Here is a 26,984-nt window from a genome sequence, read left to right as displayed (position 1 = left end):
CTGTTTCTGATTTTCTGATGAGACTGCACTGCAACAGCATGGGTGACGAACTCCGTACGCGCGCGTGGTCTAGAGATCCTACCACGCGCGTACGGGATTCAACTTTACATGTTCAACTGCCCAAAAAACATTGAACATGGAGGTACGCTCCTGTAACCGGAGGCTATAGAGTGTTTCTGCGCCGCTGTTTCTGCGCCGCTGTTTCTGCGCAGCTGTTCCTGCGCAGCTGTTCCTGCGCAGCTGTTCCTGCGCAGCTGTTCCTGCGCAGCTGTTCCTGCGCAGCTGTTCCTGCGCAGCTGTTCCTGTGCAGCTGTTCCTGCGCGGCTGTTCCTGCGCGGCTGTTCCTGCGCGGCTGTTTCTGCGCGGCTGATTCTGCGCGGCTGTTTCTGCGAGGCTGTTTCTGCGAGGCTGTTTCTGCGCGGCTGTTTCTGCGCAGCTGTTTCTGCGCAGCTGTTTCTGCGCAGCTGTTCCTGCGCAGCTGTTCCTGCGCAGCTGTTCCTGCGCAGCTGTTCCTGCGCAGCTGTTCCTGCGCACCTGTTCCTGCGCAGCTGTTCCTGCGCAGCTGTTCCTGCGCACCTGTTCCTGCGAACCTGTTCCTGCGCACCTGTACCTGCGCACCTGTTCCTGCGCACCTGTTCCTGCGCACCTGTTCCTGCGCAGCTGTTCCTGCGCAGCTGTTCCCGCGCACCTGTTCCCGCGCACCTGTTCCCGCGCACCTGTTCCCGCGCAGCCGTTCCCGCGCAGCCGTTCCCGCGCAGCCGTTTCCGCGCAGCCATTTCCGCGCAGCCGTTTCCGCGCAGCCGTTTCCGCGCAGCCGCTTCCGCGCAGCCGCTTCTGCGCAGCCGTCTCCGCGCAGCTGTTTCTGATTTTCTGATGAGACTTCACTGCAACAGCATGGGTGACGAACTCCGTACGCGCGCGTGGTCTAGAGATCCTACCACGCGCGTACGGGATTCAACTTTACATGTTCAACTGCCCAAAAAACATTGAACATGGAGGTACGCTCCTGTAACCGGAGGCTATAGAGTGTTTCTGCGCCGCTGTTTCTGCGCAGCTGTTTCTGCGCAGCTGTTTCTGCGCAGCTGTTTCTGCGCAGCTGTTTCTGCGCAGCTGTTTCTGCGCAGCTGTTTCTGCGCAGCTGTTTCTGCGCAGCTGTTTCTGCGGAGCTGTCTCTGCGCAGCTGTCTCTGCGCAGCTGTCTCTGCGCAGCTGTCTCTGCGCAGCTGTTTCTGCGCAGCTGTTTCTGCGCAGCTGTTTCTGCGCAGCTGTTTCTGCGCAGCTGTTTCTGCGCAGCTGTTTCTGCGCAGCTGTTTCTGCGCGGCTGTTTCTGCGCAGCTGTTTCTGCGCAGCTGTTACTGCGCAGCTGTTCCTGCGCACCTGTTCCTGCGCACCTGTTCCTGCGCAGCTGTCCCTGCGCAGCTGTTCCTGCGCAGCTGTTCCTGCGCACCTGTTCCTGCGCAGCTGTTCCTGCGCACCTGTTCCTGCGCACCTGTTCCTGCGCACCTGTTCCTGCGCAGCTGTTCGTGCGCACCTGTTCCTGCGCAGCTGTTCCTGCGCAGCTGTTCCTGCGCACCTGTTCCTGCGCACCTGTTCCTGCGCACCTGTTCCTGCGCAGCTGTTCCTGCGCAGCTGTTCCTGCGCAGCTGTTCCTGCGCAGCTGTTCCTGCGCAGCTGTTCCTGCGCAGCTGCTCCTGCACAGCTGTTCCTGCGCAGCAGCTCCTGCGCAGCTCTTTCTGCGCAGCTGTTCCTGCGCAGCTGTTTCTGCGCAGCTGTTTCTGCGCAGCTGTTTCTGCGCAGCTGTTTCTGCGCAGCTGTTTCTGCGCAGCTGCTTCTGCGCAGCTGTTTCTGCGCAGCTGTTCCTGCGCAGCTGTTTCTGCGAAGCTGTTTCTGCGCAGCTGTTTCTGCGCAGCTGTTTCTGCGCAGCCGTTTCTGCGCAGCCGTTCCTGCGCAGCTGTTTCTGCGCAGCTGTTTCTGCGCAGCTGTTCCTGCGCAGCTGTTTCTGCGCAGCTGTTTCTGCGCAGCTGTTTCTGCGCAGCTGTTCCTGCGCAGCTGTTTCTGCGCAGCTGTTTCTGCGCAGCTGTTTCTGCGCAGCTGTTTCTGCGAAGCTGTTTCTGCGCAGCTGTTTCTGCGCAGCTGTTTCTGCGCAGCTGTTTCTGCGCAGCTGTTCCTGCGCAGCTGTTTCTGCGCAGCTGTTTCTGCGCAGCTGTTTCTGCGCAGCTGTTCCTGCGCAGCTGTTTCTGCGCAGCTGTTTCTGCGCAGCTGTTTCTGCGCAGCTGTTTCTGCGCAGCTGTTCCTGCGCAGCTGTTCCTGCGCAGCTGTTCCTGCGCAGCTGTTTCTGCGCAGCTGTTTCTGCGCAGCTGATCCTGCGCAGCTGTTCCTGCGCAGCTGTTCCTGCGCAGCTGTTCCTGCGCAGCTGTTTCTGCGCAGCTGTTCCTGCGCGGCTGTTCCTGCGCGGCTGTTCCTGCGCGGCTGTTCCTGCGCGGCTGTTCCTGCGCGGCTGTTCCTGCGCGGCTGTTGCTGCGCGGCTGTTGCTGCGCGGCTGTTTCTGCGCGGCTGTTTCTGCGAGGCTGTTTCTGCGCGGCTGTTTCTGCGCGGCTGTTTCTGCGCTGCTGTTTCTGCGCAGCTGTTTCAGCGCAGCTGTTCCTGCGCAGCTGTTCCTGCGCAGCTGTTCCTGCGCAGCTGTTCCTGCGCAGCTGTTCCTGCGCACCTGTTCCTGCGCAGCTGTTCCTGCGCAGCTGTTCCTGCGCAGCTGTTCCTGCGCAGCTGTTCCTGCGCAGCTGTTCCTGCGCAGCTGTTCCTGCGCAGCTGTTCCTGCGCAGCTGTTCCTGCGCAGCTGTTCCTGCGCAGCTGTTTCTGCGCAGCTGTTTCTGCGCAGCTGCTTCTGCGCAGCTGCTTCTGCGCAGCTGCTTCTGCGCAGCTGCTTCTGCGCAGCTGCTTCTAGCAGCTGCTTCTGCGCAGCTGCTTCTGCGCAGCTGCTTCTGCGCAGCTGCTTCTGCGCAGCCGTTTCTGCGCAGCCGTTTCTGCGCAGCCGTTTCTGCGCTGCCGTTTCTGCGCAGCCGTTTCTGCGCAGCCGTTTCTGCGCAGCCGTTCCTGCGCAGCCGTTCCTGCGCAGCTGTTTCTGCGCAGCTGTTCCTGCGCAGCTGTTTCTGCGCAGCTGTTTCTGCGCAGCTGTTCCTGCGCAGCTGTTCCTGCGCAGCTGTTCCTGCGCAGCTGTTCCTGCGCAGCTGTTCCTGCGCAGCTGTTCCTGCGCAGCTGTTCCTGCGCAGCTGTTTCTGCGCAGCAGTTTCTGCGCAGCAGTTTCTGCGCAGCAGTTTCTGCGCAGCTGTTCCTGCGCAGCTGTTCCTGCGCAGCTGTTCCTGCGCAGCTGTTCCTGCGCAGCTGTTTCTGCGCAGCTGTTTCTGCGCAGCTGTTCCTGCGCAGCTGTTCCTGCGCAGCTGTTCCTGCGCAGCTGTTCCTGCGCAGCTGTTTCTGCGCAGCAGTTTCTGCGCAGCAGTTTCTGCGCAGCAGTTTCTGCGCAGCAGTTTCTGCGCAGCAGTTTCTGCGCAGCTGTTCCTGCGCAGCTGTTCCTGCGCAGCTGTTTCTGCGCAGCAGTTTCTGCGCAGCAGTTTCTGCGCAGCAGTTTCTGCGCAGCTGTTCCTGCGCAGCTGTTCCTGCGCAGCTGTTCCTGCGCAGCTGTTCCTGCGCACCTGTTCCTGCGCAGCTGTTCCTGCGCACCTGTTCCTCCGCACCTGTTCCTGCGCACCTGTTCCTGCGCACCTGTTCCTGCGCAGCTGTTCCTGCGCAGCTGTTCCTGCGCAGCTGTTCCTGCGCAGCTGTTTCTGCGCAGCTGTTCCTGCGCAGCTGTTTCTGCGCAGCTGTTTCTGCGCAGCTGTTTCTGCGCAGCTGTTTCTGCGCAGCTGTTTCTGCGCAGCTGTTTCTGCGCAGCTGTTTCTGCGCAGCTGTTTCTGCGCAGCTGTTTCTGCGCAGCTGTTCCTGCGCAGCTGTTTCTGCGCAGCTGTTCCTGCGCAGCTGTTCCTGCGCAGCTGTTTCTGCGCAGCTGTTTCTGCGCAGCTGTTCCTGCGCAGCTGTTCCTGCGCAGCTGTTTCTGCGCAGCTATTTCTGCGAAGCTGTTTCTGCGCAGCTGTTTCTGCGCAGCTGTTTCTGCGCAGCTGTTCCTGCGCAGCTGTTTCTGCGCAGTTGTTTCTGCGCAGTTGTTTCTGCGCAGCTGTTCCTGCGCAGCTGTTTCTGCGCAGCTGTTCCTGCGCAGCTGTTTCTGCGCAGCTGTTCCTGCGCAGCTGTTTCTGCGCAGCTGTTCCTGCGCAGCTTTTCCTGCGCAGCTGTTCCTGCGCAGCTGTTCCTGCGCAGCTGTTTCTGCGCAGCTGTTTCTGCGCAGCAGTTTCTGCGCAGCTGTTCCTGCGCAGCTGTTCCTGCGCAGCTGTTCCTGCGCAGCTGTTCCTGCGCAGCTGTTTCTGCGCAGCTGTTTCTGCGCAGCTGTTCCTGCGCAGCTGTTCCTGCGCAGCTGTTCCTGCGCAGCTGTTCCTGCGCAGCTGTTCCAGCGCAGCTGTTTCTGCGCAGCTGTTTCTGCGCAGCTGTTCCTGCGCAGCTGTTCCTGCGCAGCTGTTCCTGCGCAGCTGTTCCTGCGCAGCTGTTCCTGCGCAGCTGTTCCTGCGCAGCTGTTCCTGCGCAGCTGTTCCTGCGCAGCTGTTCCTGCGTAGCTGTTCCTGCGCAGCTGTTCCTGCGCAGCTGTTCCTGCGCAGCTGTTCCTGCGCAGCTGTTTCTGCGCAGCTGTTTCTGCGCAGCTGTTTCTGCGCAGCTGCTTCTGCGCAGCTGCTTCTGCGCAGCTGCTTCCGCGCAGCTGCTTCTGCGCAGCTGCTTCTGCGCAGCTGCTTCTGCGCAGCTGCTTCTGCGCAGCTGCTTCTGCGCAGCTGCTTCTGCGCAGCTGCTTCTGCGCAGCCGTTTCTGCGCAGCCGTTTCTGCGCAGCCGTTTCTGCGCAGCCGTTTCTGCGCTGCCGTTTCTGCGCAGCCGTTTCTGCGCAGCCGTTCCTGCGCAGCCGTTCCTGCGCAGCTGTTCCTGCGCAGCTGTTCCTGCGCAGCTGTTCCTGCGCAGCTGTTTCTGCGCAGCTGTTTCTGCGCAGCTGTTTCTGCGCAGCTGTTTCTGCGCAGCTGTTTCTGCGCAGCTGTTTCTGCGCAGCTGTTTCTGCGCAGCTGTTCCTGCGCAGCTGTTTCTGCGCAGCTGTTCCTGCGCAGCTGTTCCTGCGCAGCTGTTTCTGCGCAGCTGTTTCTGCGCAGCTGTTTCTGCGCAGCTGTTCCTGCGCAGCTGTTTCTGCGCAGTTGTTTCTGCGCAGCTGTTTCTGCGCAGCTGTTTCTGCGAAGCTGTTTCTGCGCAGCTGTTTCTGCGCAGCTGTTTCTGCGCAGCTGTTCCTGCGCAGCTGTTTCTGCGCAGTTGTTTCTGCGCAGCTGTTCCTGCGCAGCTGTTCCTGCGCAGCTGTTCCTGCGCAGCTGTTCCTGCGCAGCTGTTTCTGCGCAGCAGTTTCTGCGCAGCAGTTTCTGCGCAGCAGTTTCTGCGCAGCTGTTCCTGCGCAGCTGTTCCTGCGCAGCTGTTCCTGCGCAGCTGTTTCTGCGCAGCTGTTTCTGCGCAGCTGTTCCTGCGCAGCTGTTCCTGCGCAGCTGTTCCTGCGCAGCTGTTCCAGCGCAGCTGTTTCTGCGCAGCTGTTCCTGCGCAGCTGTTCCTGCGCAGCTGTTCCTGCGCAGCTGTTCCTGCGCAGCTGTTCCTGCGCAGCTGTTCCTGCGCAGCTGTTCCTGCGCAGCTGTTCCTGCGCAGCTGTTCCTGCGCAGCTGTTTCTGCGCAGCTGTTTCTGCGCAGCTGTTTCTGCGCAGCTGCTTCTGCGCAGCTGCTTCTGCGCAGCTGCTTCTGCGCAGCTGCTTCTGCGCAGCTGCTTCTGCGCAGCTGCTTCTGCGCAGCTGCTTCTGCGCAGCCGCTTCTGCGCAGCCGTTTCTGCGCAGCCGTTTCTGCGCAGCCGTTTCTGCGCAGCCGTTTCTGCGCAGCCGTTTCTGCGCAGCCGTTTCTGCGCAGCCGTTTCTGCGCAGCCGCTTCTGCGCAGCCGCTTCTGCGCAGCCGCTTCTGCGCAGCCGCTTCTGCGCAGCCGCTTCTGCGCAGCCGCTTCCGCGCAGCCGCTTCCGCGCAGCCGCTTCCGCGCAGCCGCTTCCGCGCAGCCGCTTCCGCGCAGCCGTTTCCGCGCAGCCGTTTCCGCGCAGCCGTTTCCGCGCAGCCGCTTCCGCGCAGCCGCTTCCGCGCAGCCGCTTCCGCGCAGCCGCTTCTGCGCAGCCGCTTCTGCGCAGCCGCTTCTGCGCAGCCGCTTCTGCGCAGCCGCTTCTGCGCAGTTGTTTCTGCGCAGCTGTTTCTGCGCAGCTGTTTCTGCGCAGCTGTTTCTGCGCAGCTGCATCTGCGCAGCCGCTTCTGCGCAGCCGCTTCTGCGCAGCCGCTTCTGCGCAGCCGCTTCTGCGCAGCCGCTTCTGCGCAGCTGTTTCTGCGCAGCTGTTTCTGCGCAGCTGTTTCTGCGCAGCTGTTTCTGCGCAGCTGCATCTGCGCAGCTGTTTCTGCGCAGCCGCTTCTGCGCAGCCGCTTCTGCGCAGCCGCTTCTGCGCAGCCGCTTCTGCGCAGCCGCTTCTGCGCAGCCGCTTCTGCGCAGCCGCTGCTGCGCAGCCGTTTCTGCGCAGCCGTTTCTGCGCAGCAGTTTCTGCGCAGCCGTTTCTGCGCAGCCGTTTCTGCGCAGCCGCTTCTGCGCAGCCGCTTCTGCGCAGCCGCTTCTGCGCAGCCGCTTCTGCGCAGCCGCTTCTGCGCAGCCGCTTCTGCGCAGCCGCTTCTGCGCAGCCGCTTCTGCGCAGCCGCTTCTGCGCAGCCGCTTCTGCGCAGCCGCTTCTGCGCAGCCGCTTCTGCGCAGCCGCTTCTGCGCAGCCGCTTCTGCGCAGCCGCTTGTGCGCAGCCGCTTCTGCGCAGCCGCTTGTGCGCAGCCGCTTGTGCGCAGCCGCTTGTGCGCAGCCGCTTCTGCGCAGCCGCTTCTGCGCAGCCGCTTCTGCGCAGCCGCTTCTGCGCAGCCGCTTCTGCGCAGCCGCTTCTGCGCAGCCGCTTCTGCGCAGCCGCTTCTGCGCAGCTGTTCCTGCGCAGCCGCTTCTGCGCAGCTGTTTCTGATTTTCTGATGAGACTGCACTGCAACAGCATGGGTGACGAACTCCGTACGCGCGCGTGGTCTAGAGATCCTACCACGCGCGTACGGGATTCAACTTTACATGTTCAACTGCCCAAAAAACATTGAACATGGAGGTACGCTCCTGTAACCGGAGGCTATAGAGTGTTTCTGCGCCGCTGTTTCTGCGCCGCTGTTTCTGCGCAGCTGTTCCTGCGCAGCTGTTCCTGCGCAGCTGTTCCTGCGCAGCTGTTCCTGCGCAGCTGTTCCTGCGCAGCTGTTCCTGTGCAGCTGTTCCTGCGCGGCTGTTCCTGCGCGGCTGTTCCTGCGCGGCTGTTTCTGCGCGGCTGATTCTGCGCGGCTGTTTCTGCGAGGCTGTTTCTGCGAGGCTGTTTCTGCGCGGCTGTTTCTGCGCAGCTGTTTCTGCGCAGCTGTTTCTGCGCAGCTGTTCCTGCGCAGCTGTTCCTGCGCAGCTGTTCCTGCGCAGCTGTTCCTGCGCAGCTGTTCCTGCGCACCTGTTCCTGCGCAGCTGTTCCTGCGCAGCTGTTCCTGCGCACCTGTTCCTGCGAACCTGTTCCTGCGCACCTGTACCTGCGCACCTGTTCCTGCGCACCTGTTCCTGCGCACCTGTTCCTGCGCAGCTGTTCCTGCGCAGCTGTTCCCGCGCACCTGTTCCCGCGCACCTGTTCCCGCGCACCTGTTCCCGCGCAGCCGTTCCCGCGCAGCCGTTCCCGCGCAGCCGTTTCCGCGCAGCCGTTTCCGCGCAGCCGTTTCCGCGCAGCCGTTTCCGCGCAGCCGCTTCCGCGCAGCCGCTTCTGCGCAGCCGTCTCCGCGCAGCTGTTTCTGATTTTCTGATGAGACTTCACTGCAACAGCATGGGTGACGAACTCCGTACGCGCGCGTGGTCTAGAGATCCTACCACGCGCGTACGGGATTCAACTTTACATGTTCAACTGCCCAAAAAACATTGAACATGGAGGTACGCTCCTGTAACCGGAGGCTATAGAGTGTTTCTGCGCCGCTGTTTCTGCGCAGCTGTTTCTGCGCAGCTGTTTCTGCGCAGCTGTTTCTGCGCAGCTGTTTCTGCGCAGCTGTTTCTGCGCAGCTGTTTCTGCGCAGCTGTTTCTGCGCAGCTGTTTCTGCGCAGCTGTCTCTGCGCAGCTGTCTCTGCGCAGCTGTCTCTGCGCAGCTGTCTCTGCGCAGCTGTTTCTGCGCAGCTGTTTCTGCGCAGCTGTTTCTGCGCAGCTGTTTCTGCGCAGCTGTTTCTGCGCAGCTGTTTCTGCGCAGCTGTTTCTGCGCGGCTGTTTCTGCGCAGCTGTTTCTGCGCAGCTGTTACTGCGCAGCTGTTCCTGCGCACCTGTTCCTGCGCACCTGTTCCTGCGCAGCTGTCCCTGCGCAGCTGTTCCTGCGCAGCTGTTCCTGCGCACCTGTTCCTGCGCAGCTGTTCCTGCGCACCTGTTCCTGCGCACCTGTTCCTGCGCACCTGTTCCTGCGCAGCTGTTCGTGCGCACCTGTTCCTGCGCAGCTGTTCCTGCGCAGCTGTTCCTGCGCACCTGTTCCTGCGCACCTGTTCCTGCGCAGCTGTTCCTGCGCAGCTGTTCCTGCGCAGCTGTTCCTGCGCAGCTGTTCCTGCGCAGCTGTTCCTGCGCAGCTGTTCCTGCGCAGCTGCTCCTGCACAGCTGTTCCTGCGCAGCAGCTCCTGCGCAGCTGTTTCTGCGCAGCTGTTCCTGCGCAGCTGTTTCTGCGCAGCTGTTTCTGCGCAGCTGTTTCTGCGCAGCTGTTTCTGCGCAGCTGTTTCTGCGCAGCTGCTTCTGCGCAGCTGTTTCTGCGCAGCTGTTCCTGCGCAGCTGTTTCTGCGAAGCTGTTTCTGCGCAGCTGTTTCTGCGCAGCTGTTTCTGCGCAGCCGTTTCTGCGCAGCTGTTCCTGCGCAGCTGTTTCTGCGCAGCTGTTTCTGCGCAGCTGTTCCTGCGCAGCTGTTTCTGCGCAGCTGTTTCTGCGCAGCTGTTTCTGCGCAGCTGTTCCTGCGCAGCTGTTTCTGCGCAGCTGTTTCTGCGCAGCTGTTTCTGCGCAGCTGTTTCTGCGAAGCTGTTTCTGCGCAGCTGTTTCTGCGCAGCTGTTTCTGCGCAGCTGTTTCTGCGCAGCTGTTCCTGCGCAGCTGTTTCTGCGCAGCTGTTTCTGCGCAGCTGTTTCTGCGCAGCTGTTCCTGCGCAGCTGTTTCTGCGCAGCTGTTTCTGCGCAGCTGTTTCTGCGCAGCTGTTTCTGCGCAGCTGTTCCTGCGCAGCTGTTCCTGCGCAGCTGTTTCTGCGCAGCTGTTTCTGCGCAGCTGATCCTGCGCAGCTGTTCCTGCGCAGCTGTTCCTGCGCAGCTGTTTCTGCGCAGCTGTTTCTGCGCAGCTGTTCCTGCGCAGCTGTTCCTGCGCAGCTGTTCCTGCGCGGCTGTTCCTGCGCGGCTGTTCCTGCGCGGCTGTTCCTGCGCGGCTGTTGCTGCGCGGCTGTTGCTGCGCGGCTGTTTCTGCGCGGCTGTTTCTGCGAGGCTGTTTCTGCGCGGCTGTTTCTGCGCAGCTGTTTCTGCGCTGCTGTTTCTGCGCAGCTGTTTCTGCGCAGCTGTTCCTGCGCAGCTGTTCCTGCGCAGCTGTTCCTGCGCAGCTGTTCCTGCGCAGCTGTTCCTGCGCACCTGTTCCTGCGCAGCTGTTCCTGCGCAGCTGTTCCTGCGCAGCTGTTCCTGCGCAGCTGTTCCTGCGCAGCTGTTCCTGCGCAGCTGTTCCTGCGCACCTGTTCCTGCGCACCTATTCCTGCGCACCTGTTTTTGCGCACCTGTTTTTGCGCACCTGCTCCTGCGCACCTGTTCCTGCGCAGCTGTTCCTGCGCAGCTGTTCCTGCGCAGCTGTTCCTGCGCAGCTGTTCCTGCGCACCTGTTCCCCCGCACCTGTTCCCGCGCGGCCGTTTCCGCGCAGCCGTTTCCGCGCAGCCGTTTCCGCGCAGCCGTTTCCGCGCAGCCGTTTCCGCGCAGCCGCTTCCGGGCAGCCGCTTCCGCGCAGCCGCTTCCGCGCAGCCGCTTCTGCGCAGCCGTCTCCGCGCAGCTGTTTCTGATTTTCTGAAGAGACTTCACTGCAACAGCATGGGTGACGAACTCCGTACGCGCGCGTGGTCTAGAGATCCTACCACGCGCGTACGGGATTCAACTTTACATGTTCAACTGCCCAAAAATCATTGAACATGGAGGTACGCTCCTGTAACCGGAGGCTATAGAGTGTTTCTGCGCCGCTGTTTCTGCGCCGCTGTTTCTGCGCAGCTGTTTCTGCGCAGCTGTTTCTGCGCATCTGTTTCTGCGCAGCTGTTTCTGCGCAGATGTTTCTGCGCAGCTGTTTCTGCGCAGCTGTTTCTGCGCAGCTGTTTCTGCGCAGCTGTTTCTGCGCAGCTGTTTCTGTGCAGCTGTTTCTGCGCAGCTGTTTCTGCGCATCTGTTTCTGCGCAGCTGTTTCTGCGCAGCTGTTTCTGCGCAGCTGTTTCTGCGCAGCTGTTTCTGCGCAGCTGTTTCTGCGCAGCTGTTTCTGCGCAGCTGTATCTGCGCAGCTGTTTCTGCGCAGCTGTCTCTGTGCAGCTGTCTCTGCGCAGCTGTCTCTGCGCAGCTGTTTCTGCGCAGCTGTTTCTGCGCAGCTGTTTCTGCGCAGCTGTTTCTGCGCAGCTGTTTCTGCGCAGCTGTTTCTGCGCAGCTGTTTCTGCGCAGCTGTTCCTGCGCAGCTGTTTCTGCGCAGCTGTTTCTGCGCAGCTGTTTCTGCGCAGCTGTTCCTGCGCACCTGTTCCTGCGCACCTGTTCCTGCGCAGCTGTTCCTGCGCAGCTGTTCCTGCGCAGCTGTTCCTGCGCACCTGCTCCTGCGCACCTGTTCCTGCGCAGCTGTTCCTGCGCACCTGTTCCTCCGCACCTGTTCCTGCGCAGCTGTTCCTGCGCACCTGTTCCTGCGCAGCTGTTCCTGCGCAGCTGTTCCTACGCAGCTGTTCCTGCGCAGCTGTTCCTGCGCAGCTGCTCCTGCGCAGCTGTTTCTGCGCAGCTGTTCCTGCGCAGCTGTTTCTGCGCAGCTGTTTCTGCGCAGCTGTTTCTGCGCAGCTGTTTCTGCGCAGCTGTTTCTGCGCAGCTGTTTCTGCGCAGCTGTTCCTGCGCAGCTGTTTCTGCGCAGCTGTTTCTGCGCAGCTGTTCCTGCGCAGCTGTTTCTGCGCAGCTGTTTCTGCGCAGCTTTTTCTGCGCAGCTGTTCCTGCGCAGCTGTTTCTGCGCAGCTGTTTCTGCGCAGCTGTTCCTGCGCAGCTGTTTCTGCGAAGCTGTTTCTGTGCAGCTGTTTCTGCGCAGCTGTTTCTGCGCAGCTGTTTCTGCGCAGCTGTTCCTGCGCAGCTGTTTCTGCGCAGCTGTTCCTGCGCAGCTGTTCCTGCACAGCTGTTCCTGCGCAGCTGTTCCTGCGCAGCTGTTTCTGCGCAGCTGTTTCTGCGCAGCTGTTCCTGCGCAGCTGTTGCTGCGCAGCTGTTTCTGCGCAGCTGTTCCTGCGCAGCTGTTCCTGCGCAGCTGTTCCTGCGCTGCTGTTCCTGCGCAGCTGTTTCTGCGCAGCTGTTCCTGCGCAGCTGTTTCTGCGCAGCTGTTCCTGCGCAGCTGTTTCTGCGCAGCTGTTCCTGCGCAGCTGTTCCTGCGCAGCTGTTCCTGCGCAGCTGTTCCTGCGCAGCTGTACCTGCGCAGCTGTTCCTGCGCAGCTGTTCCTGCGCAGCTGTTCCTGCGCAGCTGTTCCTGCGCAGCTGTTTCTGCGCAGCTGTTCCTGCGCAGCTGTACCTGCGCAGCTGTTCCTGCGCAGCTGTTCCTGCGCAGCTGTTCCTGCGCAGCTGTTCCTGCGCAGCTGTTCCTGCGCAGCTGTTCCTGCGCAGCTGTTCCTGCGCAGCTGTTCCTGCGCAGCTGTTCCTGTGCAGCTGTTTCTGCGCAGCTGTTTCTGCGCAGCTGTTTCTGCGCAGCTGTTTCTGCGCAGCTGTTTCTGCGCAGCTGTATCTGCGCAGCTGTATCCGCGCAGCTGTTTCTGCGCAGCTCTTTCTGCGCAGCTGCTTCTGCGCAGCTGCTTCTGTGCAGCTGCTTCTGCGCAGCTGCTTCTGCGCAGCTGCTTCTGCGCAGCTGCTTCTGCGCAGCTGCTTCTGCGCAGCTGCTTCTGCGCAGCTGTTTCTGCGCAGCTGCTTCTGCGCAGCCGTTTCTGCGCAGCTGTTTCTGCGCAGCCGTTTCTGCGCAGCCTTTTCTGCGCAGCCGTTTCTGCGCAGCCGTTTCTGCGCAGCCGTTTCTGCGCAGCCGTTTCTGCGCAGCCGTTTCTGCGCAGCCGTTTCTGCGCAGCCGTTTCTGCGCAGCCGTTTCTGCGCAGCCGTTTCTGCGCAGCTGTTCCAGCGCAGCTGTTTCTGCGAAGCTGTTTCTGCGCAGCTGTTTCTGCGCAGCTGTTTCTGCGCAGCTGTTTCTGCGCAGCTGTTCCTGCGCAGCTGTTCCTGCGCAGCTGTTTCTGCGCAGCTGTTCCTGCGCAGCTGTTCCTGCGCAGCTGTTCCTGCGCAGCTGTTCCTGCGCACCTGTTCCTGCGCACCTGTTTTTGCGCACCTGTTCCTGCGCAGCTGTTCCTGCGCAGCTGTTCCTGCGCAGCTGTTCCTGCGCAGCTGTTCCCGCGCAGCTGTTCCCGCGCACCTGTTCTCGCGCAGCTGTTCTCGCGCAGCCGTTTCCGCGCAGCCGTTTCCGCGCAGCCGTTTCCGCGCAGCCGCTTCCGCGCAGCCGCTTCTGCGCAGCCGTCTCCGCGCAGCTGTTTCTGATTTTCTGATGAGACTTCACTGCAACAGCATGGGTGACGAACTCCGTACGCGCGCGTGGTCTAGAGATCCTACCACGCGCGTACGGGATTCAACTTTACATGTTCAACTGCCCAAAAAACATTGAACATGGAGGTACGCTCCTGTAACCGGAGGCTATAGAGTGTTTCTGCGCCGCTGTTTCTGCGCCGCTGTTTCTGCGCAGCTGTTTCTGCGCAGCTGTTTCTGCGCAGCTGTTTCTGCGCAGCTGTTTCTGCGCAGCTGTTTCTGCGCAGCTGTTTCTGCGCAGCTTTTTCTGCGCAGCTGTTTCTGCGCAGCTGTTTCTGCGCAGCTGTTTCTTCGCAGCTGTTTCTGCGCAGCTGTCTCTGCGCAGCTGTCTCTGCGCAGCTGTTTCTGCGCAGCTGTTTCTGCGCAGCTGTTTCTGCGCAGCTGTTTCTGCGCAGCTGTTTCTGCGCAGCTGTTTCTGCGTAGCTGTTCCTGCGCAGCTGTTTCTGCGAAGCTGTTTCTGCGCAGCTGTTTCTGCGCAGCTGTTTCTGCGCAGCTGTTTCTGCGCAGCTGTTCCTGCGCAGCTGTTCCTGCGCAGCTGTTCCTGCGTAGCTGTTTCTGCGCAGCTGTTTCTGCGCAGCTGTTTCTGCGCAGCTGTTCCTGCGCAGCTGTTTCTGCGCAGCTGTTTCTGCGCAGCTGTTCCTGCGCAGCTGTTCCTGCGCAGCTGTTTCTGCGCCGCTGTTTCTGCGCCGCTGTTTCTGCGCAGCTGTTTCTGCGCAGCTGTTTCTGCGCAGCTGTTTCTTCGCATCTGTTCCTGCGCAGCTGTTTCTGCGCAGCTGTTTCTGCGCAGCTGTTTCTGCGCAGCTGTTTCTGCGCAGCTGTTTCTGCGCAGCTGTTTCTGCGCAGCTGTTTCTGCGCAGCTGTTTCTGCGCAGCTGTAACTGCGCAGATGTCTCTGCGCAGCTGTCTCTGCGCAGCTGTCTCTGCGCAGCTGTTTCTGCGGAGCTGTTTCTGCGCAGCTGTTTCTGCGCAGCTGTTTCTGCGCAGCTGTTTCTGCGCAGCTGTTTCTGCGCAGCTGTTTCTGCGCAGCTGTTTCTGCGCAGCTGTTTCTGCGTAGCTGTTTCTGCGCAGCTGTTCCTGCGCACCTGTTCCTGCGCACCTGTTCCTGCGCACCTGTTCCTGCGCAGCTGTTCCTGCGCAGCTGTTCCTGCGCAGCTGTTCCTGCGCACCTGCTCCTGCGCACCTGTTCCTGCGCAGCTGTTCCTGCGCACCTGTTCCTCCGCACCTGTTCCTGCGCACCTGTTCCTGCGCAGCTGTTCCTGCGCAGCTGTTCCTGCGCAGCTGTTCCTGCGCAGCTGTTCCTGCGCAGCTGTTCCTGCGCAGCTGCTCCTGCGCAGCTGTTTCTGCGCAGCTGTTCCTGCGCAGCTGTTTCTGCGCAGCTGTTTCTGCGCAGCTGTTTCTGCGCAGCTGTTTCTGCGCAGCTGTTTCTGCGCAGCTGTTTCTGCGCAGCTGTTTCTGCGCAGCTGTTCCTGCGCAGCTGTTTCTGCGTAGCTGTTTCTGCGCAGCTGTTCCTGCGCAGCTGTTTCTGCGCAGCTGTTTCTGCGCAGCTGTTCCTGCGCAGCTGTTCCTGCGCAGCTGTTTCTGCGCCGCTGTTTCTGCGCAGCTGTTTCTGCGAAGCTGTTTCTGCGCAGCTGTTTCTGCGCAGCTGTTTCTGCGCAGTTGTTTCTGCGCAGTTGTTTCTGCGCAGCTGTTCCTGCGCAGCTGTTTCTGCGCAGCTGTTCCTGCGCAGCTGTTTCTGCGCAGCTGTTCCTGCGCAGCTGTTCCTGCGCAGCTGTTCCTGCGCAGCTGTTCCTGCGCAGCTGTTCCTGCGCAGCTGTTCCTGCGCAGCTGTTTCTGCGCAGCTGTTTCTGCGCAGCAGTTTCTGCGCAGCAGTTTCTGCGCAGCAGTTTCTGCGCAGCTGTTCCTGCGCAGCTGTTCCTGCGCAGCTGTTCCTGCGCAGCTGTTCCTGCGCAGCTGTTTCTGCGCAGCTGTTCCTGCGCAGCTGTTCCTGCGCAGCTGTTCCTGCGCAGCTGTTCCTGCGCAGCTGTTCCTGCGCAGCTGTTTCTGCGCAGCTGTTTCTGCGCAGCTGTTTCAGCGCAGCTGTTCCTGCGCAGCTGTTTCTGCGCAGCTGTTTCTGCGCAGCTGTTTCTGCGCAGCTGTTTCTGCGCAGCTGTTTCTGCGCAGCTGTTTCTGCGCAGCTGTTCCTTCGCAGCTGTTTCTGCGCAGCTGTTTCTGCGCAGCAGTTTCTGCGCAGCAGTTTCTGCGCAGCTGTTCCTGCGCAGCTGTTCCTGCGCAGCTGTTCCTGCGCAGCTGTTCCTGCGCAGCTGTTTCTGCGCAGCTGTTTCTGCGCAGCTGTTTCTGCGCAGCTGTTCCTGCGCAGCTGTTTCTGCGCAGCTGTTTCTGCGCAGCTGTTCCTGCGCAGCTGTTCCTGCGCAGCTGTTCCTGCGCAGCTGTTCCTGCGCAGCTGTTCCTGCGCAGCTGTTCCTGCGCAGCTGTTCCTGCGCAGCTGTTTCTGCGCAGCTGTTTCTGCGCAGCTGTTCCTGCGCAGCTGTTTCTGCGCAGCTGTTCCTGCGCAGCTGTTCCTGCGCAACTGTTCCTGCGCAGCTGTACCTGCGCAGCTGTTCCTGCGCAGCTGTTCCTGCGCAGCTGTTCCTGCGCAGCTGTTCCTGCGCAGCTGTTCCTGCGCAGCTGTACCTGCGCAGCTGTTCCTGCGCAGCTGTTCCTGCGCAGCTGTTCCTGCGCAGCTGTTCCTGCGCAGCTGTTCCTGCGCAGCTGTTCCTGCGCAGATGTTTCTGCGCAGCTGTTTCTGCGCAGCTGTTTCTGCGCAGCTGTTCCTGCGCAGCTGTTCCTGCGCAGCTGTTCCTGCGCAGCTGTTCCTGCGCAGCTGTTCCTGCGCAGCTGTTCCTGCGCAGCTGTTCCTGCGCAGCTGTTCCTGCGCAGCTGTTCCTGCGCAGCTGTTTCTGCGCAGCTGTTTCTGCGCAGCTGTTTCTGCGCAGCTGTTTCAGCGCAGCTGTATCTGCGCAGCTGTATCTGCGCAGCTGTTTCTGCGCAGCTGTTTCTGCGCAGCTGCTTCTGCGCAGCTGCTTCTGCGCAGCTGCTTCTGCGCAGCTGCTTCTGCGCAGCTGTTTCTGCGCAGCTGTTCCTGCGCAGCTGTTTCTGCGCAGCTGTTTCTGCGCAGCTGTTCCTGCGCAGCTGTTTCTGCGCAGCTGTTTCTGCGCAGCTTTTTCTGCGCAGCTGTTCCTGCGCAGCTGTTTCTGCGCAGCTGTTTCTGCGCAGCTGTTCCTGCGCAGCTGTTTCTGCGAAGCTGTTTCTGCGCAGCTGTTTCTGCGCAGCTGTTTCTGCGCAGCTGTTCCTGCGCAGCTGTTTCTGCGCAGCTGTTCCTGCGCAGCTGTTCCTGCGCAGCTGTTCCTGCGCACCTGTTTTTGCGCAGCTGTTCCTGCGCAGCTGTTCCTGCGCAGCTGTTCCTGCGCAGCTGTTCCCGCGCACCTATTCTCGCGCAGCTGTTCTCGCGCAGCCGTTTCCGCGCAGCCGTTTCCGCGCAGCCGTTTCCGCGCAGCCGTTTCCGCATAGCCGCTTCCGCGCAGCCGCTTCTGCGCAGCCGTCTCCGCGCAGCTGTTTCTGATTTTCTGATGAGACTTCACTGCAACAGCATGGGTGACGAACTCCGTACGCGCGCGTGGTCTAGAGATCCTACCACGCGCGTACGGGATTCAACTTTACATGTTCAACTGCCCAAAAAACATTGAACATGGAGGTACGCTCCTGTAACCGGAGGCTATAGAGTGTTTCTGCGCCGCTGTTTCTGCGCCGCTGTTTCTGCGCAGCTGTTTCTGCGCAGCTGTTTCTGCGCAGCTGTTTCTGCGCAGCTGTTTCTGCGCAGCTGTTTCTGCGCAGCTGTTTCTGCGCAGCTTTTTCTGCGCAGCTGTTTCTGCGCAGCTGTTTCTGCGAACCTGTTTCTTCGCAGCTGTTTCTGCGCAGCTGTCTCTGCGCAGCTGTTTCTGCGCAGCTGTTTCTGCGCAGCTGTTTCTGCGCAGCTGTTTCTGCGCAGCTGTTTCTGCGCAGCTGTTTCTGCGCAGCTGTTTCTGCGCAGCTGTTTCTGCGCAGCTGTTTCTGCGTAGCTGTTCCTGCGCAGCTGTTTCTGCGCAGCTGTTTCTGCGCAGCTGTTTCTGCGCAGCTGTTTCTGCGCAGCTGTTTCTGCGCAGCTGTTCCTGCGCAGCTGTTCCTGCGCAGCTGTTTCTGCGCAGCTGTTTCTGCGCAGCTGTTTCTGCGCAGCTGTTCCTGCGCAGCTGTTTCTGCGCAGCTGTTTCTATGCAGCTGTTTCTGCGCAGCTGTTTCTGCGCAGCTGTAACTGCGCAGATGTCTCTGCGCAGCTGTCTCTGCGCAGCTGTCTCTGCGCAGCTGTTTCTGCGGAGCTGTTTCTGCGCAGCTGTTTCTGCGCAGCTGTTTCTGCGCAGCTGTTTCTGCGCAGCTGTTTCTGCGCAGCTGTTTCTGCGCAGCTGTTTCTGCGCAGCTGTTTCTGCGCAGCTGTTTCTGCGCAGCTGTTTCTGCGCACCTGTTCCTGCGCACCTGTTCCTGCGCACCTGTTCCTGCGCACCTGTTCCTGCGCAGCTGTTCCTGCGCAGCTGTTCCTGCGCAGCTGTTCCTGCGCACCTGCTCCTGCGCACCTGTTCCTGCGCAGCTGTTCCTGCGCACCTGTTCCTCCGCACCTGTTCCTGCGCACCTGTTCCTGCGCACCTGTTCCTGCGCAGCTGTTCCTGCGCAGCTGTTCCTGCGCAGCTGTTCCTGCGCAGCTGTTCATGCGCAGCTGCTCCTGCGCAGCTGTTTCTGCGCAGCTGTTCCTGCGCAGCTGTTTCTGCGCAGCTGTTTCTGCGCAGCTGTTTCTGCGCAGCTGTTTCTGCGCAGCTGTTTCTGCGCAGCTGTTTCTGCGCAGCTGTTTCTGCGCAGCTGTTCCTGCGCAGCTGTTTCTGCGCAGCTGTTTCTGCGCAGCTGTTTCTGCGAAGCTGTTTCTGCGCAGCTGTTTCTGCGCAGCTGTTTCTGCGCAGCTGTTTCTGCGCAGTTGTTTCTGCGCAGTTGTTTCTGCGCAGCTGTTCCTGCGCAGCTGTTTCTGCGCAGCTGTTCCTGCGCAGCTGTTTCTGCGCAGCTGTTCCAGCGCAGCTGTTCCTGCGCAGCTGTTCCTGCGCAGCTGTTCCTGCGCAGCTGTTCCTGCGCAGCTGTTCCTGCGCAGCTGTTCCTGCGCAGCTGTTCCTGCGCAGCTGTTTCTGCGCAGCTGTTTCTGCGCAGCAGTTTCTGCGCAGCAGTTTCTGCGCAGCTGTTCCTGCGCAGCTGTTCCTGCGCAGCTGTTCCTGCGCAGCTGTTCCTGCGCAGCTGTTCCCGCGCAGCTGTTTCTGCGCAGCTGTTTCTGCGCAGCTGTTTCTGCGCAGCTGTTTCTGCGCAGCTGTTCCTGCGCAGCTGTTCCTGCACAGCTGCTCCTGCGCAGCTGTTCCTGCGCAGCTGTTCCTGCGCAGCTGTTTCTGCGCAGCTGTTTCTGCGCAGCTGTTCCTGCGCAGCTGTTTCTGCGCAGCTGTTCCTGCGCAGCTGTTCCTGCGCAGCTGCTCCTGCGCAACTGTTCCTGCGCAGCTGTTCCTGCGCAGCTGTTCCTGCGCAGCTGTTCCTGCGCAGCTGTTCCTGCGCAGCTGTTCCTGCGCAGCTGTTTCTGCGCAGCTGTTTCTGCGCAGCTGTTTCTGCGCAGCTGTTCCTGCGCAGCTGTTCCTGCGCAGCTGTTCCTGCGCAGCTGTTCCTGCGCAGCTGTTTCTGCGCAGCTGTTTCTGCACAGCTGTTCCTGCGCAGCTGTTTCTGCGCAGCTGTTCCTGCGCAGCTGTTCCTGCGCAGCTGCTCCTGCGCAACTGCTCCTGCGCAGCTGTTCCTGCGCAGCTGTTCCTGCGCAGCTGTTCCTGCGCAGCTGTTCCTGCGCAGCTGTACCTGCGCAGCTGTTCCTGCGCAGCTGTTCCTGCGCAGCTGTTCCTGCGCAGCTGTTCCTGCGCAGCTGTTTCTGCGCAGCTGTTTCTGCGCAGCTGTTTCTGCGCAGCTGTTTCTGCGCAGCTGTTTCTGCGCAGCTGTTCCAGCGCAGCTGTTCCTGCGCAGCTGTTCCTGCGCAGCTGTTCCTGCGCAGCTGTTCCTGCGCAGCTGTTCCTGCGCAGCTGTTCCTGCGCAGCTGTTCCTGCGCAGCTGTTTCTGCGCAGCTGTTTCTGCGCAGCAGTTTCTGCGCAGCAGTTTCTGCGCAGCTGTTCCTGCGCAGCTGTTCCTGCGCAGCTGTTCCTGCGCAGCTGTTCCTGCGCAGCTGTTCCCGCGCAGCTGTTTCTGCGCAGCTGTTTCTGCGCAGCTGTTTCTGCGCAGCTGTTTCTGCGCAGCTGTTCCTGCGCAGCTGTTCCTGCCCAGCTGCTCCTGCGCAGCTGTTCCTGCGCAGCTGTTCCTGCGCAGCTGTTTCTGCACAGCTGTTTCTGCGCAGCTGTTCCTGCGCAGCTGTTTCTGCGCAGCTGTTCCTGCGCAGCTGTTCCTGCGCAGCTGCTCCTGCGCAACTGTTCCTGCGCAGCTGTACCTGCGCAGCTGTTCCTGCGCAGCTGTTCCTGCGCAGCTGTTCCTGCGCAGCTGTTCCTGCGCAGCTGTACCTGCGCAGCTGTTCCTGCGCAGCTGTTCCTGCGCAGCTGTTCCTGCGCAGCTGTTCCTGCGCAGCTGTTCCTGCGCAGCTGTTCCTGCGCAGCTGTTCCTGCGCAGCTGTTTCTGCGCAGCTGTTTCTGCGCAGCTGTTTCTGCGCAGCTGTTTCTGCGCAGCTGTTCCTGCGCAGCTGTTCCTGCGCAGCTGTTCCTGCGCAGCTGTTCCTGCGCAGCTGTTCCTGCGCAGCTGTTTCTGCGCAGCTGTTCCTGCGCAGCTGTTTCTGCGCAGCTGTTCCTGCGCAGCTGTTCCTGCGCAGCTGTTTCTGCGCAGCTGTTTCTGCGCAGCTGTTCCTGCGCAGCTGTTTCTGCGCAGCTGTTTCTGCGCAGCTGTTTCTGCGAAGCTGTTTCTGCGCAGCTGTTTCTGCGCAGCTGTTTCTGCGCAGCTGTTCCTGCGCAGCTGTTCCTGCGCAGCTGTTTCTGCGCAGCTGTTTCTGCGCAGCAGTTTCTGCGCAGCAGTTTCTGCGCAGCTGTTCCTGCGCAGCTGTTCCTGCGCAGCTGTTCCTGCGCAGCTGTTCCTGCGCAGCTGTTTCTGCGCAGCTGTTTCTGCGCAGCTGTTCCTGCGCAGCTGTTCCTGCGCAGCTGTTCCTGCGCAGCTGTTCCTGCGCAGCTGTTTCTGCGCAGCTGTTTCTGCGCAGCTGTTCCTGCACAGCTGTTTCTGCGCAGCTGTTCCTGCGCAGCTGTTCCTGCGCAGCTGCTCCTGCGCAACTGTTCCTGCGCAGCTGTTCCTGCGCAGCTGTTCCTGCGCAGCTGTTCCTGCGCAGCTGTTCCTGCGCAGCTGTACCTGCGCAGCTGTTCCTGCGCAGCTGTTCCTGCGCAGCTGTTCCTGCGCAGCTGTTCCTGCGCAGCTGTTCCTGTGCAGCTGTTCCTGCGCAGCTGTTTCTGCGCAGCTGTTCCTGTGCAGCTGTTCCTGCGCAGCTGTTCCTGCGCAGCTGTTCCTGCGCAGCTGTTCCTGCGCAGCTGTTCCTGCGCAGCTGTTTCTGCGCAGCTGTTCCTGCGCAGCTGTTTCTGCGCAGCTGTTTCAGCGCAGCTGTATCTGCGCAGCTGTATCTGCGCAGCTGTTTCTGCGCAGCTGTTTCTGCGCAGCTGCTTCTGCGCAGCTGCTTCTGCGCAGCTGCTTCTGCGCAGCTGTTTCTGCGCAGCTGTTCCTGCGCAGCTGTTCCTGCGCAGCTGTTCCTGCGCAGCTGTTCCTGCGCACCTGTTTTTGTGCACCTGTTCCTGCGCAGCTGTTCCTGCGCAGCTGTTCCTGCGCAGCTGTTCCCGCGCAGCTGTTCCCGCGCACCTGTTCTCGCGCAGCTGTTCTCGCGCAGCCGTTTCCGCGCAGCCGTTTCCGCGCAGCCGTTTCCGCGCAGCCGCTTCCGCGCAGCCGCTTCTGCGCAGCCGTCTCCGCGCAGCTGTTTCTGATTTTCTGATGAGACTTCACTGCAACAGCATGGGTGACGAACTCCGTACGCGCGCGTGGTCTAGAGATCCTACCACGCGCGTACGGGATTCAACTTTACATGTTCAACTGCCCAAAAAACATTGAACATGGAGGTACGCTCCTGTAACCGGAGGCTATAGAGTGTTTCTGCGCCGCTGTTTCTGCGCCGCTGTTTCTGCGCAGCTGTTTCTGCGCAGCTGTTTCTGCGCAGCTGTTTCTGCGCAGCTGTTTCTGCGCAGCTGTTTCTGCGCAGCTGTTTCTGCGCAGCTGTTTCTGCGCAGCTGTTTCTTCGCAGCTGTTTCTGCGCAGCTGTCTCTGCGCAGCTGTCTCTGCGCAGCTGTTTCTTCGCAGCTGTTTCTGCGCAGCTGTTTCTGCGCAGCAGTTTCTGCGCAGCTGTTTCTGCGCAGCTGTTTCTGCGCAGCTGTTTCTGCGTAGCTGTTCCTGCGCAGCTGTTTCTGCGAAGCTGTTTCTGCGCAGCTGTTTCTGCGCAGCTGTTTCTGCGCAGCTGTTTCTGCGCAGCTGTTCCTGCGCAGCTGTTCCTGCGCAGCTGTTTCTGCGCAGCTGTTTCTGCGCAGCTGTTTCTGCGCAGCTGTTCCTGCGCAGCTGTTTCTGCGCAGCTGTTTCTGCGCAGCTGTTCCTGCGCAGCTGTTCCTGCGCAGCTGTTTCTGCGCCGCTGCTTCTGCACCGCTGTTTCTGCGCAGCTGTTTCTGCGCAGCTGTTTCTTCGCATCTGTTTCTGCGCAGCTGTTTCTGCGCAGCTGTTTCTGCGCAGCTGTTTCTGCGCAGCTGTTTCTGCGCAGCTGTTTCTGCGCAGCTGTTTCTGCGCAGCTGTTTCTGCGCAGCTGTTTCTGCGCAGCTGTTTCTGCGCAGCTGTAACTGCGCAGATGTCTCTGCGCAGCTGTCTCTGCGCAGCTGTCTCTGCGCAGCTGTCTCTGCGGAGCTGTTTCTGCGCAGCTGTTTCTGCGCAGCTGTTTCTGCGCAGCTGTTTCTGCGCAGCTGTTTCTGCGCAGCTGTTTCTGCGCAGCTGTTTCTGCGCAGCTGTTTCTGCGCAGCTGTTTCTGCGCAGCTGTTCCTGCGCACCTGTTCCTGCGCACCTGTTCCTGCGCACCTGTTCCTGCACAGCTGTTCCTGCGCAGCTGTTCCTGCGCAGCTGTTCCTGCGCACCTGCTCCTGCGCACCTGTTCCTGCGCAGCTGTTCCTGCGCACCTGTTCCTCCGCACCTGTTCCTGCGCACCTGTTCCTGCGCACCTGTTCCTGCGCAGCTGTTCCTGCGCAGCTGTTCCTGCGCAGCTGTTCCTGCGCAGCCGTTCCTGCGCAGCTGCTCCTGCGCAGCTGTTTCTGCGCAGCTGTTCCTGCGCAGCTGTTCCTGCGCAGCTGTTTCTGCGCAGCTGTTTCTGCGCAGCTGTTTCTGCGCAGCTGTTTCTGCGCAGCTGTTTCTGCGCAGCTGTTTCTGCGCAGCTGTTCCTGCGCAGCTGTTTCTGCGCAGCTGTTTCTGCGCAGCTGTTCCTGCGCAGCTGTTTCTGCGCAGCTGTTTCTGCGCAGCTGTTCCTGCGCAGCTGTTCCTGCGCAGCTGTTTCTGCGCAGCTGTTTCTGCGCAGCTGTTTCTGCGAAGCTGTTTCTGCGCAGCTGTTTCTGCGCAGCTGTTTCTGCGCAGCTGTTCCTGCGCAGCTGTTTCTGCGCAGTTGTTTCTGTGCAGTTGTTTCTGTGCAGCTGTTCCTGCGCAGCTGTTTCTGCGCAGCTGTTCCTGCGCAGCTGTTTCTGCGCAGCTGTTCCTGCGCAGCTGTTCCTGCGCAGCTGTTCCTGCGCAGCTGTTCCTGCGCAGCTGTTCCTGCGCAGCTGTTTCTGCGCAGCTGTTTCTGCGCAGCTGTTTCTGCGCAGCTGTTTCTGCGCAGCTGTTTCTGCGCAGCTGTTTCTGCGCAGCTGTTTCTGCGCAGCTGTAACTGCGCAGATGTCTCTGCGCAGCTGTCTCTGCGCAGCTGTCTCTGCGCAGCTGTCTCTGCGGAGCTGTTTCTGCGCAGCTGTTTCTGCGCAGCTGTTTCTGCGCAGCTGTTTCTGCGCAGCTGTTTCTGCGCAGCTGTTTCTGCGCAGCTGTTTCTGCGCAGCTGTTTCTGCGCAGCTGTTTCTGCGCAGCTGTTTCTGCGCAGCTGTTTCTGCACAGCTGTTTCTGCGCAGCTGTAACTGCGCAGATGTCTCTGCGCAGCTGTCTCTGCGCAGCTGTCTCTGCGCAGCTGTTTCTGCGGAGCTGTTTCTGCGCAGCTGTTTCTGCGCAGCTGTTTCTGCGCAGCTGTTTCTGCGCAGCTGTTTCTGCGCAGCTGTTTCTGCGCAGCTGTTTCTGCGCAGCTGTTTCTGCGTAGCTGTTTCTGCGCAGCTGTTCCTGCGCACCTGTTCCTGCGCACCTGTTCCTGCGCACCTGTTCCTGCGCAGCTGTTCCTGCGCAGCTGTTCCTGCGCAGCTGTTCCTGCGCACCTGCTCCTGCGCACCTGTTCCTGCGCAGCTGTTCCTGCGCACCTGTTCCTCCGCACCTGTTCCTGCGCACCTGTTCCTGCGCAGCTGTTCCTGCGCAGCTGTTCCTGCGCAGCTGTTCCTGCGCAGCTGTTCCTGCGCAGCTGTTCCTGCGCAGCTGTTCCTGCGCAGCTGCTCCTGCGCAGCTGTTTCTGCGCAGCTGTTCCTGCGCAGCTGTTTCTGCGCAGCTGTTTCTGCGCAGCTGTTTCTGCGCAGCTGTTTCTGCGCAGCTGTTTCTGCGCAGCTGTTTCTGCGCAGCTGTTTCTGCGCAGCTGTTCCTGCGCAGCTGTTTCTGCGTAGCTGTTTCTGCGCAGCTGTTCCTGCGCAGCTGTTTCTGCGCAGCTGTTTCTGCGCAGCTGTTCCTGCGCAGCTGTTCCTGCGCAGCTGTTTCTGCGCCGCTGTTTCTGCGCAGCTGTTTCTGCGAAGCTGTTTCTGCGCAGCTGTTTCTGCGCAGCTGTTTCTGCGCAGTTGTTTCTGCGCAGTTGTTTCTGCGCAGCTGTTCCTGCGCAGCTGTTTCTGCGCAGCTGTTCCTGCGCAGCTGTTTCTGCGCAGCTGTTCCTGCGCAGCTGTTCCTGCGCAGCTGTTCCTGCGCAGCTGTTCCTGCGCAGCTGTTCCTGCGCAGCTGTTCCTGCGCAGCTGTTTCTGCGCAGCTGTTTCTGCGCAGCAGTTTCTGCGCAGCAGTTTCTGCGCAGCTGTTCCTGCGCAGCTGTTCCTGCGCAGCTGTTCCTGCGCAGCTGTTCCTGCGCAGCTGTTTCTGCGCAGCTGTTCCTGCGCAGCTGTTCCTGCGCAGCTGTTCCTGCGCAGCTGTTCCTGCGCAGCTGTTCCTGCGCAGCTGTTTCTGCGCAGCTGTTTCTGCGCAGCTGTTTCAGCGCAGCTGTTCCTGCGCAGCTGTTTCTGCGCAGCTGTTTCTGCGCAGCTGTTTCTGCGCAGCTGTTTCTGCGCAGCTGTTTCTGCGCAGCTGTTTCTGCGCAGCTGTTCCTTCGCAGCTGTTTCTGCGCAGCTGTTTCTGCGCAGCAGTTTCTGCGCAGCAGTTTCTGCGCAGCTGTTCCTGCGCAGCTGTTCCTGCGCAGCTGTTCCTGCGCAGCTGTTCCTGCGCAGCTGTTTCTGCGCAGCTGTTTCTGCGCAGCTGTTTCTGCGCAGCTGTTCCTGCGCAGCTGTTTCTGCGCAGCTGTTTCTGCGCAGCTGTTCCTGCGCAGCTGTTCCTGCGCAGCTGTTCCTGCGCAGCTGTTCCTGCGCAGCTGTTCCTGCGCAGCTGTTCCTGCGCAGCTGTTCCTGCGCAGCTGTTTCTGCGCAGCTGTTTCTGCGCAGCTGTTCCTGCGCAGCTGTTTCTGCGCAGCTGTTCCTGCGCAGCTGTTCCTGCGCAACTGTTCCTGCGCAGCTGTACCTGCGCAGCTGTTCCTGCGCAGCTGTTCCTGCGCAGCTGTTCCTGCGCAGCTGTTCCTGCGCAGCTGTTCCTGCGCAGCTGTACCTGCGCAGCTGTTCCTGCGCAGCTGTTCCTGCGCAGCTGTTCCTGCGCAGCTGTTCCTGCGCAGCTGTTCCTGCGCAGCTGTTCCTGCGCAGATGTTTCTGCGCAGCTGTTTCTGCGCAGCTGTTTCTGCGCAGCTGTTCCTGCGCAGCTGTTCCTGCGCAGCTGTTCCTGCGCAGCTGTTCCTGCGCAGCTGTTCCTGCGCAGCTGTTCCTGCGCAGCTGTTCCTGCGCAGCTGTTCCTGCGCAGCTGTTCCTGCGCAGCTGTTTCTGCGCAGCTGTTTCTGCGCAGCTGTTTCTGCGCAGCTGTTTCAGCGCAGCTGTATCTGCGCAGCTGTATCTGCGCAGCTGTTTCTGCGCAGCTGTTTCTGCGCAGCTGCTTCTGCGCAGCTGCTTCTGCGCAGCTGCTTCTGCGCAGCTGCTTCTGCGCAGCTGTTTCTGCGCAGCTGTTCCTGCGCAGCTGTTTCTGCGCAGCTGTTTCTGCGCAGCTGTTCCTGCGCAGCTGTTTCTGCGCAGCTGTTTCTGCGCAGCTTTTTCTGCGCAGCTGTTCCTGCGCAGCTGTTTCTGCGCAGCTGTTTCTGCGCAGCTGTTCCTGCGCAGCTGTTTCTGCGAAGCTGTTTCTGCGCAGCTGTTTCTGCGCAGCTGTTTCTGCGCAGCTGTTCCTGCGCAGCTGTTTCTGCGCAGCTGTTCCTGCGCAGCTGTTCCTGCGCAGCTGTTCCTGCGCACCTGTTTTTGCGCAGCTGTTCCTGCGCAGCTGTTCCTGCGCAGCTGTTCCTGCGCAGCTGTTCCCGCGCACCTATTCTCGCGCAGCTGTTCTCGCGCAGCCGTTTCCGCGCAGCCGTCTCCGCGCAGCTGTTTCTGATTTTCTGATGAGACTTCACTGCAACAGCATGGGTGACGAACTCCGTACGCGCGCGTGGTCTAGAGATCCTACCACGCGCGTACGGGATTCAACTTTACATGTTCAACTGCCCAAAAAACATTGAACATGGAGGTACGCTCCTGTAACCGGAGGCTATAGAGTGTTTCTGCGCCGCTGTTTCTGCGCCGCTGTTTCTGCGCAGCTGTTTCTGCGCAGCTGTTTCTGCGCAGCTGTTTCTGCGCAGCTGTTTCTGCGCAGCTGTTTCTGCGCAGCTGTTTCTGCGCAGCTTTTTCTGCGCAGCTGTTTCTGCGCAGCTGTTTCTGCGAACCTGTTTCTTCGCAGCTGTTTCTGCGCAGCTGTCTCTGCGCAGCTGTTTCTGCGCAGCTGTTTCTGCGCAGCTGTTTCTGCGCAGCTGTTTCTGCGCAGCTGTTTCTGCGCAGCTGTTTCTGCGCAGCTGTTTCTGCGCAGCTGTTTCTGCGCAGCTGTTTCTGCGTAGCTGTTCCTGCGCAGCTGTTTCTGCGCAGCTGTTTCTGCGCAGCTGTTTCTGCGCAGCTGTTTCTGCGCAGCTGTTTCTGCGCAGCTGTTCCTGCGCAGCTGTTCCTGCGCAGCTGTTTCTGCGCAGCTGTTTCTGCGCAGCTGTTTCTGCGCAGCTGTTCCTGCGCAGCTGTTTCTGCGCAGCTGTTTCTATGCAGCTGTTTCTGCGCAGCTGTTTCTGCGCAGCTGTAACTGCGCAGATGTCTCTGCGCAGCTGTCTCTGCGCAGCTGTCTCTGCGCAGCTGTTTCTGCGGAGCTGTTTCTGCGCAGCTGTTTCTGCGCAGCTGTTTCTGCGCAGCTGTTTCTGCGCAGCTGTTTCTGCGCAGCTGTTTCTGCGCAGCTGTTTCTGCGCAGCTGTTTCTGCGCAGCTGTTTCTGCGCAGCTGTTTCTGCGCACCTGTTCCTGCGCACCTGTTCCTGCGCACCTGTTCCTGCGCACCTGTTCCTGCGCAGCTGTTCCTGCGCAGCTGTTCCTGCGCAGCTGTTCCTGCGCACCTGCTCCTGCGCACCTGTTCCTGCGCAGCTG

General features: G+C 60.9%; 1 protein-coding gene across 1 annotated transcript; it reads right to left on the bottom strand.

The window, feature by feature from the left end:
- Positions 1-960: 960 nt before the first annotated feature.
- LOC126232345 (trichohyalin-like) lies at positions 961-7,197 on the bottom strand. Its single transcript, XM_049942621.1, has one exon. It carries the CDS (start codon positions 7,195-7,197, stop codon positions 961-963), a length of 6,237 nt encoding a protein of 2,078 aa, XP_049798578.1.
- Between the last annotated feature and the right edge of the window lie 19,787 nt (positions 7,198-26,984).

The sequence above is a fragment of the Schistocerca nitens genome, unplaced genomic scaffold (assembly GCF_023898315.1).
Source record: "Schistocerca nitens isolate TAMUIC-IGC-003100 unplaced genomic scaffold, iqSchNite1.1 HiC_scaffold_468, whole genome shotgun sequence".
Lineage (NCBI taxonomy): Eukaryota > Metazoa > Arthropoda > Insecta > Orthoptera > Acrididae > Schistocerca > Schistocerca nitens.
Note: the sequence above shows the minus strand (reverse complement) of the source record. Positions and strands in the feature narration are given on the sequence as shown.